Source organism: Medicago truncatula, chromosome 4 (assembly GCF_003473485.1).
Source record: "Medicago truncatula cultivar Jemalong A17 chromosome 4, MtrunA17r5.0-ANR, whole genome shotgun sequence".
Classification (NCBI taxonomy): domain Eukaryota; kingdom Viridiplantae; phylum Streptophyta; class Magnoliopsida; order Fabales; family Fabaceae; genus Medicago; species Medicago truncatula.
In genome coordinates this window covers 4,344,535-4,362,504 of record NC_053045.1, presented here as the reverse complement: position 1 = coordinate 4,362,504, position 17,970 = coordinate 4,344,535, and the positions used below count along the sequence as shown (strand labels likewise).

The 17,970-nt window shown below is 32.8% G+C and overlaps 3 protein-coding genes across 3 annotated transcripts; 1 reads left to right on the top strand and 2 right to left on the bottom strand.

Annotated features, from left to right (window-relative positions):
• Positions 1 to 826: 826 nt before the first annotated feature.
• Positions 827 to 3,537, bottom strand: LOC11414237 (uncharacterized protein At5g01610). The gene is made up of 3 exons (XM_003604510.4): positions 3,343 to 3,537; positions 2,525 to 2,579; positions 827 to 1,368 (listed from the first exon to the last, which is right to left on the bottom strand). Exons 1-3 carry the CDS (start codon positions 3,427 to 3,429, stop codon positions 998 to 1,000), a joined length of 513 nt encoding a protein of 170 aa, XP_003604558.1. The 5' UTR covers positions 3,430 to 3,537; the 3' UTR covers positions 827 to 997.
• Positions 3,538 to 5,474: 1,937 nt separating this feature from the next.
• On the bottom strand, positions 5,475 to 9,032 carry LOC11419191 (calcium-transporting ATPase 12, plasma membrane-type). The gene is made up of 2 exons (XM_039832568.1): positions 8,739 to 9,032; positions 5,475 to 8,162 (listed from the first exon to the last, which is right to left on the bottom strand). The coding sequence occupies exons 1-2, from the start codon at positions 9,030 to 9,032 to the stop codon at positions 5,475 to 5,477; spliced, it is 2,982 nt and encodes a 993-aa protein (XP_039688502.1).
• A 6,389-nt stretch (positions 9,033 to 15,421) lies between these two features.
• Positions 15,422 to 16,475, top strand: LOC11413056 (abscisic acid receptor PYL4). The gene has a single exon (XM_003604507.3). It carries the CDS (start codon positions 15,683 to 15,685, stop codon positions 16,328 to 16,330), a length of 648 nt encoding a protein of 215 aa, XP_003604555.1. The 5' UTR covers positions 15,422 to 15,682; the 3' UTR covers positions 16,331 to 16,475.
• The last annotated feature ends 1,495 nt before the right edge of the window (positions 16,476 to 17,970 follow it).

Sequence of the window (17,970 nt, the reverse complement as noted above, 5' to 3'; positions counted from 1 at the left end):
GCCTCTTTTTTTGGGTACAATACACTTATCCAATTTTAAATATCTTTTAATTTAATTTTGTACTAGGAATAATAAGTAAGAGCAATGTTATATCTCTAGAAAAATAACATCAAGAATTCTTCAAGAATTGCCAACTATGTCGTGGAAAATTCTTTGTGCTATTTTTCTAGAGAAATAGCTTTTCCCAATAAGTAAATGCAATGCAATTAGGCTGTTACGTATCACATGAAAGATTTGCTAACTTAATTGTTGGAGTGTTTACGAATATACAATGACCATCTCTATCGTTGCTGCCATTATTTTCGGTCATCAACCATTGATCTTTTCTCACCAGTTCAACTTAGTAGCTTTCTATCTTAAGAGTTCACTCTGAATGTTCACCAGCTAACAATATCCATTACATAAATTTTTACACTTTATAGCAATAGATTTAAAGACATTCAAACAAAAAATAGTTTAGCACCCTCTAAAATTAAAATGAATGCTATTGTATAAAGGGTATATAAAAAGTGAACCAATTTGTAACAATTAATCTTTGTTCCTAGACACATCGATTTACAATCATTAAGTACTAATAGAAAGAGATAAAACATTTGGTTATAATCATTATCATAGTTTACAATTTTGTGCAGACATGTGAATGCAGGTATTACGAGATATATAATTCATATTTTCATCTCCTTGACATGTGCATTTATAACAGATGGAATAGAACAACTACTGCAGATAAGACGTATTCCGTTGGTTTTGGCGAAAGAGTCTCAGTTTTCACATGAAATTACTACTCTCTAGAATCAAGGATGTTCATGGTTTGGGTTTGGCTAAATGTGAAAAATTAGTGAAGATGTAAACTACCAAACAGCAACAGTTAATTGATCATAATCATCGAATACTAAAGAGACTTTCCACATTTCTCAAATCACAACCCAACCATACAAAAAGACTTAAAATGGTGTATAAAACAACAAAGGCTTTTACAGATTATCATATGAAAGTTTTAGAACTTATCTACAGGTACACCATCTCTTGTAACATCATATGCTTCCCTACTCCTTGTTTTCTTCATGCCAGCAGTCACATAGAGCTTTGATCCCTCGGAGAAAATGGTTGTCACTTTTACCCAGATAATTACTTTTGTCTTCATTCCCTCGATGTCTGCTAGCTTTCCTTTCTCCAGATAACCAGTAACGGTGGTGAAGAAACGCAAGACGGATGAATCCTTATAGCCTACTTCGCAGACCTGAGGGATGAAGACTTCAAGCTTTCCCGTCTCTTCGTTAAATTCGTAGTTTGTTGCATCACGAGGAAAGATTCCTATTGGTAGATCATACTCCTTTAACAACTCTGGTAATGGCTTCTGCATTTTTCCTGCAAAGTGATATAATTAAGTTCCCTTCAAAATACCATTATTGCTATGTCAAATAGAACTGTGATTTCAAATCATGTGACAAAGGTACATTTAATACACTTCAATAAATACACTTATGTATTTATATCTCTAAAACTGTAGTAATGGAAGAAATGGAGAGAATAAACAATGGAGAGGATCCTAACCCCTTCATGATATTCATACTTATTGCTTGATGAAAACCTTATGGATAATAGACAATTCATGAAGTGGAGAAATAAAGTAGAACCATTGGTGGTTTTGCTTCATACCACTAGTGTCAAACTGGTTTAGAAAATTTCTAATAACAAAATTATAGAAGGAACGATAGCAAAATCATATACTCAAAAGACGTTTAAAAATTGATGATAATTGTAGAAAAATAGGAGAAGAATAAATAAATTACTGACTCAGTTCATACAGTTTAAATTCCTTTTCACTGTTTAATTATTTTTCAAATAATTCTGAATGTAGCTTCGCAAAAATTAATAGTAAAAAAACATTTATAGAAGAAATTATCATGCAGTAAAAAAGAGAAGAAATTATCATTGCCAAAATAACTTATAAACAGACCTCCATGGTTCAAAGTACTAAATTTCTCAAGTTGCTGCTCAGTCCACACTAACTGTGGAGATCCATTGTAAGATTAGTGCACATATCCGTTTCAAAAGTCACCAATACTAAGGTGTATATTAAGAGAAAAACCGTAAAGCATCTAAACATGGTTGATGTAATTACATGCAATGGAGATTGGAAGGAAAAATTGAATTGGGCCTAACTCATCCCTACAAAATAGGCTTGTAAATTGAGAGATTTCTCTCACTTATAAATACATTTTCAGGTCATATCTCATTCAATGTAGGGAAAACTTGATCAGTACATAATACAGATATGAAAAATTGGACATGAGAGGGGTGAGAATACAGGGTCTCACAATACCCTACGCTGACTATTTTCAGTTTCAGCTGTTGATCTTTCATTCTAAATCCACAACACAGGTATGGATACTACACTGATATCAGTATGCACAGAAAAACAATACATTAGATTCATCTTAAATGTTGCACAGGTTTCATTCATAGCCAGGACTTGAAAAGATAGATGTTTGAGCAACATATGGAAATAGGAAATAGAAACCTTTTACTTTGTTGACCAACCATTTGGTTCCGCCTTCAATACTGTTGGACAGTGACTGCATAATATCAAAAGAAGAAGGTGTCAATAAAGACATTATCCAAGCAATGCAAATTCATCTTTGGCATTTGTTGTAGTTTTGAAGAAGCATATAATTTCAAAACTGAACATGTGAGAAGGTCATTTTACTCATTATCTCTAACAAGAAGGTAAGGTTTGTAACAAAGCTAACAATGTGATACCATTTCAAACGCTGGATTATGACAGGATGACTTACAGACCTACGTTGCAGATGCTCACGTCACGTCTTTTCAGAATTAAATATTCCTACAACGCATTCAAACTACATAACCTAAATATTCCTATAAATGTTCCTCTAAAGTACAAGTTTACGTCCTACTCGTCATTATGTCTAAGATGGTGACCTAATTGATATCAGTTTGACAAAAACGAGGAAAAATGAATATGAGTTGAATTTTGAGGCACACATATTCATTTTTCCTTGCTTTTATTGAACTGGTACCGATCAAGTCACCATCCCAGCTACAAGGACAAGGAGGACCGCGAGCATCTACACGGTGACCATATAATCTGCCTACCAGCAAACATATGAACAATTTGGAAAAAAAGTATTTTACTGATTAAAAATTGAGATATCTTACAAGAGAAGAAAACATTTTTACAATACTCAATCAATTCAATTCAATTGATCAAATATAACAGCGTGGTTCAATTATCCAAAAATATTAATAATTTTGGAATATTTTTTCAGATGATGAATATAAAAAAATAATGGAAAATTGAAAAGGGGAGATAGATACATTGATTTCATCACCGACGGAATTAAGCTCCTTGCTGGCTTTCTGATTGAACCAATAGGATCCAACCTTGTTGAATACTTGATCCATTTCTCCTTCTTTCTTCAATCAGAAAGAGAAATTCAACAAAAACAGAAAACAGAGATGAATGTGATGATACCACCAAGTTGCCTGCTTATTCGCAAGGACTTTTTCGTCACACTTAATTAAAAAAGTAATAATTTGATTTTGATGCAAATACAAAAGAAAATTAAAAAAATAATTTAGTTAATTGATAAGGAATGATATATTGAATAAAGAAATTATATACTAGCTCCTCTGTCCCTAATTATAAGACCGATTTTAAAAAAATTTGTTGTTCCTTTTTATAAGACCATTTTGTTATTTTCAACTACATTAATTATTTCTTTACATACATATCTCTATTTATTATACATCTTTCTCTTCAATCAACAATAAATAGCATATGGAAAACATAAACTAACCCTCTCTCTTAAGGATAAAATTGTAAAAACAATAGTGATTACAAACAACTTTAATACAAATATCCACTTTCTTAATTTCCGCAAACTCGAGTTAGGGACATTGCATATAATATGCAGGGGTCGAGATTCAAACTCGAGTTCCCCTCTTATTTACCTTACAAGGCTTTGAGGTGAATATCTAGCCACTAAATTATTTGACAAAAAAAAAAATGTGTCAGTGAAGTTGTTCCCATTTTAATGAGATTTACCTATTTTTTTACTTACTAATTAAAATAATATTATAAAAACTAAAAAAAATAGTGTATAGTTATTATACTTAGATGAAATGACAAATGAATAATCACTAAAAACTCACACACACAAGCGGAAGAGTTGGGGTTCGAACCCCATCTAACTTAACAATTTGGATATGATTGTCGGTTGAGTTAAACCTGTGGAACCATTTAACTTTATATATGGATCTAACACCTGTGTCCAATAAATTTAATCTTTTGTATCATTTGCAAGCTTAATTTTGTCTAAATTATAATATGGAGAGCACAAAACAATGCATATGTCACACTCAAATCCCAAAAATGTTACATACTTTTCCGAGTTATATGATTTGTTTTGCGTCCGAGCTTCGTCATGCAAGACATAGATGTCATATTTCATAACAAGTTATTTTTGACAATTTCATAATTATTACTAGTGGAAGGACGAACACATTAAATTTACTATTCGCTTTTCTGTTGCACTTAATATATCAATTATCGCATCTCATTATAATTTTTTAGCATATATCTCCCTTTAAAGTGCAATTTGTTCATCTATTTTTGAATAAGATATTGTTTCTTTTTCTAGCATATCCGTAACAGATGCTATTTAAATAGGCTACACAAAATATAATCATCTATTCTCTCAATTAGTAATAATAGTTTGCTCAATGGTCAACTGCACCTAGTTGTGAGTTGTGACATGAATGAATATTCTGGGCACCAAGTTGGTATTACTGATAGCATCTATCATATAATTTCAATTTATCAAGACAGAATATTTATTCATGGCAATGCCAGATTGTTTTTACTTCATCCATAACCTTTCCCTAGTCACAAGAGCAGTACACAGTAGAAGATTTGTCACAAAAAGTCTTCACTCACAAAAAAGTTCTTATAAACTTTTGATTAATAATAATTAACTAACAAAAATTGTCACAAATTCACAATGACACACAAGTGCCGTCACTTTTATTTGTCCTTACACATATCTAATCGAAGAAAGACGTCCTTACATTTAGTTGTTCCTAAACCAGTTGAATTATTGATGTGGCTATTTCGCGTCATAGAGTTCAAATAGAAGCATAAGAACTTAAGGATGCTGCAACACCATCTTAAACCTCAATCAAACTTATAGTGGATACGAAAACTTGTAGAAACAAAGCAAAGCAGAAGCGAATGATAAACTGATTTCATCTAAGAAAAAATATGACATAAACAGAATAGTATTTGTAAAATGCAAAAGGGGTGCAAATGTGATACAAATGTATAACTATTTCCACTAAGCCTTGTTAGATGAAAACCAATCCTTCTATGTCATAACTAACTCAATGATGAGTCAGCTCAACAGAAATCATGTTGGCTGCATATGTCAATCAACAAAATCATTCTGTGTTTAAACTGGTAGATTCCGCAGGTTCTGATGCTGAAGCATAATTGGCGCAAATAATAACTCGGTCCCTGCAGGTTCGGAGCTTGTAGCATAATTGGTGTGCATAATAACTGGAAGACTCTTCAAGATCCATTCAAATACCCATGAAAGAGCGCTAACCAGCACACATATAGTCCATCCAGCAGTATTCAACGGTACGCAATCTGCTAGGCCTTTTGCATACTGAATCACCAAAACCTGCATTACAACACAACTGCCTAAAGCCACCGAGAAAATCAAGTTCTGAACAATCATCTTCAAACCTTGTTTTTTCAACAAATATACGTTATTGAGCAGATTAAAGAGCTGGCAAAATAAGAATGTGTTGAAGATCATGGTTTTCCTAACTTGCTTTTCACTGTGAGTAATATGCCCCCCAAATTGAAGTATCATGCATAAGAAGGCCTGATACAAAACCTGATAAACAATGTTTTTCAAGATTTTCATGGTTATAATTGGCTGATTCCTATCACATGGTTGTTTGGCAAGCTCTTCTTCGCGACTTAATTCCATCACCATCATTAGGCCACCTAGAAGGCACATTAGCACATTTATCCAAATCATTTGGATTGCTGTTAGAGGAGAATTTCCTGTGAAAATTGTTGTAATCAAGGTTATGAGTAACCCTGATATGCTAACTGTCAGCTGAAGTTGAATGAACTTTTGAATATTGTGATATTTACGTCTGCCGGCCTTCACAATTGGTTCCAATGCACTGAAACATGTCATAGTTATGCCACAACTCCCTTTGTCCATTTTTTTCCTCAGAGAATTAAGGGAAACTATACCTACATCGGCTACTTTCAAAACTTCTGAAGCATGACGAGTTATCAGCCTTTGATCAATGAATGCAACGACATCACCTTTGTCTTGCAAATAATTCACCATACAAAGCTTATCTTCAGCACAGAAGCTTCCCATTGCTATGGCTTTATCCACTTCATCGAATCTAGCTCCTTCATGCAAATCCTTAAATTCTTTTCCCTCAAGGTGACCGCCTACCGGCACTTCTATTCCCAGTTCATAAGCTATCTCTTCAACTAAATCGATGTCATCCTCTGAGATCAATTTTATCTTTATTCCAGTATTTTGGACACCTTGCAAAGCTGATTTTATCGATTCTCGAGATTTTTCCTTGAAACCTATCAGAGCTAACAAGGTCAAATCGTCTTGCTCGAGTACCTGCAAATACGTTTTTCTATAAGCAAATGCAATTGGTTTGAGGCCACTTCCCTCCATCTCTATGATTTTCTGCACAAATTTTATTTTCTGATTTCCCATGGCATGACATTCTCCTTGACCATCATAATATCGTGAACACGTTTCCAATATTGTGGATGCAGAACCACTCCAGTGCAAATGCAGAACTTGTTCAGTACCTAAAACTTCTTTCACCAAAACTCCACTTCCCCCTTTGTCAGAATTCAGTTTGTTATGCTTAAAAATGTCAAATCTTTCTATGAAAGAATTAGTGTCCATTTCACACTTTGTTTCTGCCCAAGAAACAAGTGCACTGGACCTCGGAGAAAGAGACAGTTCTGGTGAAATAATCGATAAAACAACTCCTTCTTTAAGCTTGTCAAGCACAACTGTTTCGGAACCCTCAACTTCACAAATTTCTGTCTCCCCCTCCCCCATCCAGATTTCACTGACCTCCATTGGTTTAGAAATAAGCCTACCAGATACATCAACGCAGATGACAGTTACCAACCCCATGGTTGTACAAGCAGATAAATCATTAAAAACAGCTTCTTCGTCTGGCACTACATCATTAATGTGGTAATGGAGAGAAAAAGTAACCATACGTGGCATTCCATGTTGCACAAACAATATTGCAGCTGTAAAAACACATGCTAGAATGGAAATCCTTCCTCTTGGTCTCAACAAAATATTCTCAAGGAGTTCCATCAACAAGCCAACTGAAACTTTCATATCTGGCAATCCATCACCATCTCCATCTTTTTCACAAATTTGGTGAATGAACACCACAAATGCAACCAATGTAAAGATAAAAAGAGAAGCTTTGTCAAGGTAGGAAATCGGCTTCTCAATTAGTTTTTCCAAAAGGCCTCTCTTTTCAAAGTGAGAACTCATTGAGCAGTTCATCTCAGCAAAATCTGATTCATTTCGAACTGATGTCACAATCATCTGTCCATAACCTGCAATCACCTCCGAACCAGCTATAAGAAATGGATTATCATCGCGATCAACTTTTTCTTTTTTGATTCCTTTAGCCAGCACAAGGATTCCATGACTCACAAGCAAACCATCGGCTGGAACTTCATCATGAGGACTCAGAAACATCATGTCACCCACCACAATATCAGACGCTGAGAGATCAAGATCAACAGACTGTGACACTTCACCTCTTTTAACATTGAATTTCACCTCCTTGCCTTTTCGCTTTGTCGGTTTGTTCATCATTTTCCTATGACGCCAAAAGCTTGTTATTGAAGAGAATGCAAGCATTAGTAGAACAGAAAAAGCTATGGCAACACCATCATGCCAACCATACTTGAGTCCTTCCTCCATGTATCCTATGGCTAAGGAGAATAAAGCTGAAATCAGAAGCAATGAAACTGTGCAACGATTGTCCTTGATGGTATACCATAAAAAGTCAAAGAAGCTTGATCCAAGGTTCCTAGTGATCTTCTGTTCATTCCATAAAAACCAAAACTTCATCAACAAAACAAAAAAATACATCTTTCTCAAGCTAATTATAACAACTGCTAGTAGTAGTGTATATTATGTTGGGAAATCTTGCGGAGTGCCTACAGCTAATGATCAGGTCCATCAAGAGACCATGACACCGCATCCACCCAAAACCTAGAGGATTAAGCATATGAGTCCCCCTCTCTTATATATCTTTATTTAACACATTCCTAGTCAATGTGGTACTAACAACTCATACTTAAATTTCAATGATATATTATATGCTATGAAGCACAGACAGACACGATCACAAACATCAGACACACACACACACACACACACACTTGAGATGTTGACCCCGGTAAAATTTTGAGAAAATGACATAACTCAAAGCAATCACTTGTGCCGGTGTTGTGTCAGACACTGACACATGTTGGACACCGGAACATACCTTCAATCAAAAGTGTTGGTGCCACGCAGATATTATACGCAACGCAACCCTAACACTTAATAAACCAAGAAAGCATTTATATATTTGATCAAACATCCATCGATGATATTAAAGAGAATTATTACCTCTGCTGATGAGTGATGAATTTGACCACGGAGAACATCACAAACTCTACCAACCCCACCAAACTCAAGAAGAGACTTCAAGTCCTTCTCCTTCACAATTCCAGCAATATCATTCGTAACGCGCAGTTCTACTGAGGAAAGAGGTGATGTAGATTCTTCATAGTTAGCCCTAGAAGTTGTAGGCTTCTTGTATAACCATTGAAGCCATTTCTTGTTGCACACGCTACCTCTAGTAGTAGTGAGTAAAGTAGCACCAAGTTCTATGTTGTTACCATCATCTGATTCTGGGAACATGCTTGGTACGTAACACTTGTTTTCAAGAAATGGGGTTTCTTTTGTTTGCGTTGAAAGACACAAATTCAAACAGCTTTCTTTCTATTCGTAGGAACTGAGAACCGTTAGAATGAGACTTTTGCTATTTTGCTACCGTTTGATCATTCAAACTATTAAGATGCTGCCACGTGGTCTTTCTTTTCAACAAATGAAATTCAAATAAAACAGAGCATCAAGGACAAGAATATGAAGGGGCAAGATTGATGTGCTTTATAGATCATAATGTATTGAATAAATTCAAGATGTGCTTTATAAATAAGGGTCCTGCTAACTGGTGCCCCTGGGGCACTGGTTAAACATACCATAAAAGAGAATTATTACCATAAAAGGAAACTGTTTTTGACATTATTATAAATTAATTACACAATTTCAATGCATTAACTACTATATAATTTTCTTTTTCATACCCTTAATCAGTGCCCCAGGGGCACCGGTTAGCATTTCCCTATAAAAAATAATAATGTATGATTTTAGTAAATTTTGATTTCGGCAAAATTAAGTTGAAGGTAAAATGATTTAAATTTGGATATATTTATGTGAGAATGAATTCAAAAATAAATTTGAGTGTGAAAATTAGTTGTAGATTTTTTTATTTTTTTTCCTCTTAGATAAATGCTTCGATATGTCACTAGAATTAGAAACTACAATTTTTAGCTTTAAGTAGAATCAATTATGGAGACAAAATCAATTATATTTTAAGAGGAACCAAACATGTCAAAATGTGTCTGTTTTTTTGTTTTGGGTTAAATATGTTTTTGATCTTTATAAATACATCAAATTTTCGTTTTAATCATTCTAAAATTTCCTTCGACTTTTAGTCCCTATAAAATTTTCAATCACCATTTTTTGTCCCTATTTTAAAGTTAACTCGTGTATATTTTAATGAAATTATGCAAAACTCTGTAGGATATTGTAAAAAAAACTCTCCTAAAAAAAATGAATTTTTTAATAAAACATGAATTAAATATAAATTTTTAACCGTCAAAGATGTAAAAATTCATATTTAATTCATGTTTTTGTCAAAAAATTCTAATTTTTTTTGGAGAGATTCTTATAATATTATAAACGTTTCTTTAAAATTTTATTCACAAAATTAAATTCTACATATGAATTTATTTAAAAGGAGTGAAAATAAGAAACTTTTTGGGGACCAAAAGTGGAATAAATCTTTTAGAATGACTAAAATGAAAAGTTGGTATCTTTATAGGGACTACACATATTTAACCTTTTTTAAGAAGCTAACTAGTCCACCAATATTGGCACTAAGGAGAATCGAACCTGAGACCTTGAAAGGACCACCCTCCAAGGTTTCAAGCCAACACCACGCGGCCAACCCAAATGGGTTTGAGTTTGTTTGTTATAGATTTAAGAAAAAAAAATTTGATTAAAATTATATGTATAGATATTTCTTACTTTCAATTAGTAAAAAATCATAACTATCTTTTTCAATGAGACCGACAATAAAATAAATATAATATAAATTCTTATGTTTTTGAATGATATCAACAATATAGTGTTCTCGACCGACACAGGGCGTTGAGTCTGTTATGCTTCTAGGCACTCTGTTACAGGCACATGGCGCTTATGAATGGTTTTTATGGCGCCTAACGCTCACTTATGTGTCTTTTCGACCCCTTTCTCTTCCAAATTGAGTTTAGATGTCTTCGTGAAAGTTGTAGATATAAATTAAATGTTAGCTTTCATTTGTCTTTGATTGAACTCCATTTGGACATCTACAACTCGTTATATGATCAAAATACTACATATGAGTCATATTGTGCTTTCATGAAATTTCAGAACAAATCATTCGATGGACTCTAAAACATCATGTATTCATCCACTTTGATGCTTACTCGTGACTAGCCTTTTAACTACCTCCAGTCCTACATGATCGAACATACTCAAACAAGTCAAATGTTCAAATATCATACTTAAACATTGCAAAGGGAAACGACAAAACAAAACAAAACAACTAAATAGACACATATGAAGAGAAATATGTCACGCAATCACTTAAAAGATACTTGATTTTGAGGTAAAACGAAGGTAATAACCAACATTTTTGTATCTTTAAAAAAAACAACATTTTTGTAGTTTATATCACTCGGAACTTAAACATTGTTCGACCTCAAGTGATGTAAATGAAAATTATTGATTGTTGGTTCCTAATTCCTAGCACCGTACAAATGAAGCATAAACTTTATAAATTTTTGAGTGGATTGTCCTCAAGTATTTCTCTACTTTGTAATGTCTTTAGAAGCTTCTTGAATCTTCATCCAGTGTCTTCCTAATTCTTTATGAGGTGCTTTGCTTTGCCGAATTACATGATTTTGTAGTGAATTACATCAAAAACACATAAGAATTGCTTGATTTAAGAAAAACTAGAGTTACACGACTCAATATAAAAACAAAACAAAATGTCCCTTTTACAAAAGCCCACTCATTCTTCACAATTTCTCATTCAAACTCACATTCTCTTCTTTTCTTTCTTACTTTTATTTTGAGTCGTTTATGATGTCAATGTTTCACGATTAACCTTTCATATAAAGGTTCATGTCATCTTCTGTTGATAGTAAGAATGATCAAATGGTGTTGTTCCACTTTGTAAATCCGCACTCCAGATCCGTCTATATCTGGGATTGCTTATCACAGTCATCTTGTATTCTCATGTTCTCTAGAGGGTGTGCAAGAGGGATGACAAGTCTTTTCCTCCTTCTCCCTCAATCTTCTTCCACACCATGTTTAGCATTACATGTCTTATATTTTGTTGTAATAAGCTTTATGTTAATATAAATGTAATATGAATTCTTGATCAAATAAAAAAATATGTTGAATCTTTTCCAATTTATATTATGTCATTTTACTTTATGCCATTTTAGTAATTTATTTCTTTGCAATAAAAAGTGTGAGTACAATTCAGATTGTAAAATCTAAAAAGATCATTTACGCTTCAGACTATAAAATTTGAACCAGGTAAAATGGTTAATATTGGCATCCAAAGGTCAATAATTCATAATTTAGTTTTTTTTTTTAAACATTTTTTTTTTAAATTAATTGGGGTGGGTGTACATTTTATATGGAATCAACCTTTTCAAATGGACCCTTCATGACATGTTTATTTTGTTGGGATAGCTTTTTTTTTTTTTTTATATGAAAATTGGGATACTCATTAGTCAAGTGGAGAGAATAAAAACTTTATTTATATTAGAGAGGAAAAAAAAAAGATAAGCAAGTAAGCAAAGCAACTTAAACAATAAAATAGTTCCCTTCAATTGGTACATAAAAATTAAAAGTATGCAAGTGGGGTATATAACTTATTAAACCAGCAACCAAAGATCTTAATCCAAGAATCTTTTAATTTTTTGGCCACACATTAAACCTATTATGATTCCAAAAGCTTATATATCATATCTGTAATCTGAACCTATCTAAACTTACAAGTAGGAGGAAATGTGGTGCTTGTACTTGTACATACATAAATGACTTCTTCTCCAAGAGGCTTATCACCACAAAAGATTTATAAATTGTTATAAAATTAGTGATCCAAATCCAATAACTAAATGCATGAAGATTTCTAACAAAAATATATTATATTTATATAGGTAAACTACTTTTTTTTAAGGACAATGCACATATGCTCTATTAAATGTAAAAAGTTAAACCTATCAATCATGTAAAAGATATTTCTACTCTAAAGGTTAGATGTCGGCAAGTTTTGTGGTGCATCACATATGTAACAACTAATCATAGCTGTGGCCAGTCTCACAGATGCAAGAGGGAACACATATATGTTTGTATGAATCTCATGTCACATGCTCAAAAAGAGGGGGCAGGGATTTTGGCCTATGCTTGAAATAAATTTCTGATATATAAAAAAAGTATTTCAAATTTTATTTCGGTTTGCATTCTTCCGTGCTTTTCCTTCTTCATCCACTCAAGTGGAAATGATTTAGGGTCAATTTATTCGTATGAAATCATCCATATAGATTCTTTTTCTTTATTTTATTTAAATAATTGGCTTTCACATATATTTATCTTTTCCTTTTATGATTTCACCATCTCATACGATGTTTGATTTTTTATTGTTTTGTTATAGCATTGTTTTGCTTTTCCATGTTGTTGTGGTGTTTGTTTTGTTCAAATCGACAAATTAACTCTGATCCGGTGCCGGCGCCAATCAATGGCTTTGATATCTAGAGGTTGGATATTCCATAACTTTTATTTCGTCGTATTTGTAGGTTTTGCCATAGTTATAAGCATTTAGTTCCGTTGTATGTTGTTATCATGTACACTGTTAGTTTGTTTACAGAATAAACATGTTCGATTTTAACAATTTTAAATTTGTGTTATTCGATGTATTTTCTATCAATTTAAATGAATGAACGAGTGCTTTTTTTTAGTAAAATAAAAGAAAGAAAAAAAAAAAAAACAAACTTTAGCACTCGTTTTTCAATACTCATGTTATTATTAGATAAAATGCACTTGAGTTTCATCATTTTAGAAATGATGTCCACCATTTTAGAATTAAGGTCCCCATAAATTAGTGAAACTCATGTATTTCACCCAAATAAAATAGTGCATGTCGAAAAGAGAGCATTGTCATCACTACCTAGTGTTCTAATTGATGGGAAAAGTATAGTAGTACTTCTCAATTATTTAAAAAATATATATATTATTTGTCTTAAAAAATCAACAAATAAAAAAAAGAATACAACACTTTATTTTTGAAGAAGGTAAAATGAAATTAAATCAAACGATCATCATCCTGCCAAACCGGCTAAACAAAACAACTGAAGCACTAAGTGAGCATCCCAAGACAAACTAAGAGATTTCTCCACAAAACATGAAAATCAAATGATAAATTACAAAACTTACCTCTAAGCCATAAAAAAATAAAAAAAAAATAAAAAAAAACACCGGTCTCACCTTAAACACATGAATCCAAACCTCCAAATTACAAAAAAAAAAAAAAAAAAAAAAAGTATTTCTTTCCTTTCAAAAAGTTCAAACACATGGAAGCCAAATAAGATGAACACTTGATTGATTGTATCTTTTTAGAGCACATAACAAAACCAGTAAACCAAGTAGCATGATCAGAATAAAAAAAAAAAAATAGAAAGAACATTAGAAACACCAAGCCAATTTAAAATTAATTAAGATCCAAATTTGACCAAACCATTCACAATAAAAAAAAGTTCAACAAATTCATCTGATCCGCACCTTCCCGTGCAAGAAAAGACTAGAGCTATCATGCATTATTCCACGACATAACAAATTATCCTTAGTTGGAATTCTGTTTATTCAAAAGTTGCAAAGAAAACAAAGAAACTTTCAGCGTAGCTGCCCTAATATTTGTAACCTCCACCTCCGTATGAGTTAAAACTTTTAATAGAATGACCATCACCTAGATCAAGTTGCCAATCTCAACTATCTGAAATGTTATCTTGCACGTAAATGGTATACAACACACAACATCCTCCATCTTCTCCTCCTCCCAAACATGGAATTTCTATGCCACCTCCACCCATCATCCTCAACATCTCAACCTTAACTACACATCTCTGCCACAAATATAAAACAATTTTCAGCTAACTCAACAACCTATTAAATCTTAAACATAAAGGACCCTCCTCCAACCAAGGTTGTGACGAAAAAATAGTGCAGTCCCGTATTCAACCTCACTAACCAAATTTTCATCGAGGTAACTTCACGCCTGCCTCATCCTATCACCGCTTCTATTGTTCCACCATAACGATGCTTTAGGCCCCCTCCTTCACATGACCTCCCTCCAACCCATACTGAACCACCATCACCAACACCTTATTTTTCTATATTATATTTTTAGTATCAATAAAAATGAATACAGTACACTTCATATATACTAATAATAAAATAAATATTCCTTTCAAAAATAAAATAAATATTAAATTTTATACTATAAGCAGGGTTTTAAAATATAGTATAAAATAAATTTAATTAAATTTTGTTTTGAGCGCATTTAATTGTTTTTAAATCGGTTTATAATTTTTATCTAGATAAATTTGAATGTGAACACCCTAATTTAAATAGAAAATATTCTTAATTTATAATGTATAATATATGCAATGTGCAGAATTTAAATCCCGGACACAACAAAAAAAAAAAATCAATATTACAATTTTGACTAGAAATTGAAATGAAAAAAGTGACAAATTTATAATGAAATAGGTTTTTTGATTCCACAAGCAAGATACTTTAATTTACAAAAGAATACAACACAAAATTTGAGATACACAAAACCCCAATTTGGTAAATTGATGTCGGCCAAGTTGGTCCCTATTTTAATATCCCCACATGAATTTCATTGAACCCCTTTCTCTCTCTCTCTCAAAGCCATAAAAGAATACGTCCAACTTGCATTCTCCAAGCTTGGACTTACTACTATATAACCCTAATCACATCCCAAACCCAAACCCCTCCCCAGAAAATCTCTCATTTCTTCATCTTCATCTTCAAAACCCTTTCTAATAACACCACTCAAACTATAACAAGACAAGATCCATCAAATCTTATCATTACTTCTTTTCTTTTAATTATTTTTCTGTATTATACAATTAGTATAAAAAAAAAAAATGCCTCCAAATCCACCAAAGTCTTCTCTTCTCCTCCACAGGATCAACCACACCACCACTACGACCATCACCAACCACCACGACCTCCACTGCGAAAACAACACCCTCTTCATCAACCCTGTGACCAGCACCATTCCTAACACTATAGCCCACTATCACACACACTCCATATCATCCGACCAATTATGCTCGGCGGTCGTCCAAGAGACAACCGCCTCCATCACAGCCGTTTGGTCAGTGGTTCGCCGCTTCGACAAACCACAAGCCTACAAAAATTTCATCAAGAGTTGTAACCTCGTTGGTGGCAACGGTGATGTGGGAACACTCAGGGAGGTCAACCTTATATCTGGCCTCCCTGCTGCCCGCAGCACCGAACGCCTTGAGATCCTCGATGAGGAGCGCCATGTCATCAGTTTTAGTGTTGTTGGTGGTGATCACAAGCTTGCTAACTACCGTTCCGTTACTACACTCCATCCCTCCGCCGAGGGTGACGGTTCCGGCACGGTGATAGTTGAGTCATATGTGGTGGATATTCCGTCGGAAAATACCAAAGAGGATACACACGTGTTTGTTGATACAATTGTTCGGTGTAACCTTCAGTCACTTGCACAAACCGCAGAAAACATTAACAACAAGTGTTGTTCCTGATTTTTTTTTTGTTTCACATTGTATAATTTTATAATATAATTTTCTTGGTAATTTTGTTAATTAAGTATTGTGTATATTGTGATTATTATTACTAGATTGTGTAATGCATGAGTTGGTAAATTGCATGATCAAGTTTTCTTACTTATTGATTTATTGTTTTAATTGTTTTGAGGGATATTGTTTCTTGATTTAATTTCACAAGTGAAAAATACAACATGGTATAATTAGGTATTATTCTGTATATATTTATGTTCAAAATCAATACTTAACTTGTTAGATATAAAGAGATAAAGAGATCTCTCTCTTTGGATGTAACAGTTAAACCATAGCAAGACGAATATAGAGAATCTGAATCTTATCTTATGGGGGCTAATTCTTTTTTCAAAATTGAGCTAGTGGAAGAGAAGGTGGTGGTAGCAGAAGGAAGATATATAATTATTGCACTAATTAATAGGGTGGGTATTTTTTATAAATTAATTGATGTCTTTTTTTGAGGTATTTGTTTTGTTTTTAAATTAAGGAAATGATTTCTTTTCAAAAAATTAAGGAATTGATTTGTTTGATTATAGACATAAAATAGTGGTTAATTATGTTATGAATTTTATGTAAACTTAATAAAAGTTCTAAACCCTCTACTCTCGAACTTGTTAAGATTTTGTTTGTCTCTCTCCCTTAAATTACTTTTGTAATGTTACTTTTAAATCAATCTTAGCCTATATACTTTGAACCTTTTAAACTAATAAGTTTATGAACATGAAAGAAAAAGATAGACAACCTTACCAAAATAAAAAATAAAAACTAGCTGGAATATTAAAGAGTATATACTTTTTACCAACCAACACGTCGTTAAGTAATATTATTATTAGTAAAATAAACTGTAATATATCAAATCTTACGTATTTTCGACCATATATATTTATATAGTTCCAAGTTGCAAACTTGGGTGGTCCATCAAAACATTATTAAATGCGCAACAAGAAGCAAGTAAATTATATAGTTTTGCGCACACTCAAGTTTATTTAATTTCAACTTGTTGTACTTTTTTAATTCAATTTGTGCGTGACTAACGGAAAGAGAAATAAATGGAATAAAAAGGAAGCATTGAAGAAATAGGTAAGTAGAGAAAGAAAAAAAAAAGGTTATGAACATGTTTGTTATGTTTGAGTGTGAATGACGATTATTACATCGTCGGTTTGTGCAAGTTGATGAGCAAGTGGGAGAAAGGAAACACAACATGAGATAAGAAATAGACAAGATCGTGTGTAGAGAGAAGAAGCTTTTAAATTAATTAAATTAATGATCCACTTGGTGAAAGCACCATAACCTTTTAGTTTGTCCACTTTTGGGGTTTTGAATTGAATATTTGAACATTGAATTGATTTTTTTTTCTTGGCAGAATTGAATATTTTGATATTGAAGGTTTTTTTTCCTTTATATCGTTTTCACTTCACATGGCAATATATATAACTGATCGTCTATGTCCCACTCTAAGTAAATATATACATAGTACGAAAACAAGGTACCATAAGTCATAAGGTAAAAAAAAAAAAAAAAAAAAAAAAAAAAGAGTAATTTCTTATTGTCACCTCTTCCCGGGTGTTTTAACAAATATTTATATAGTTTTCTTTCAAATTCTATAA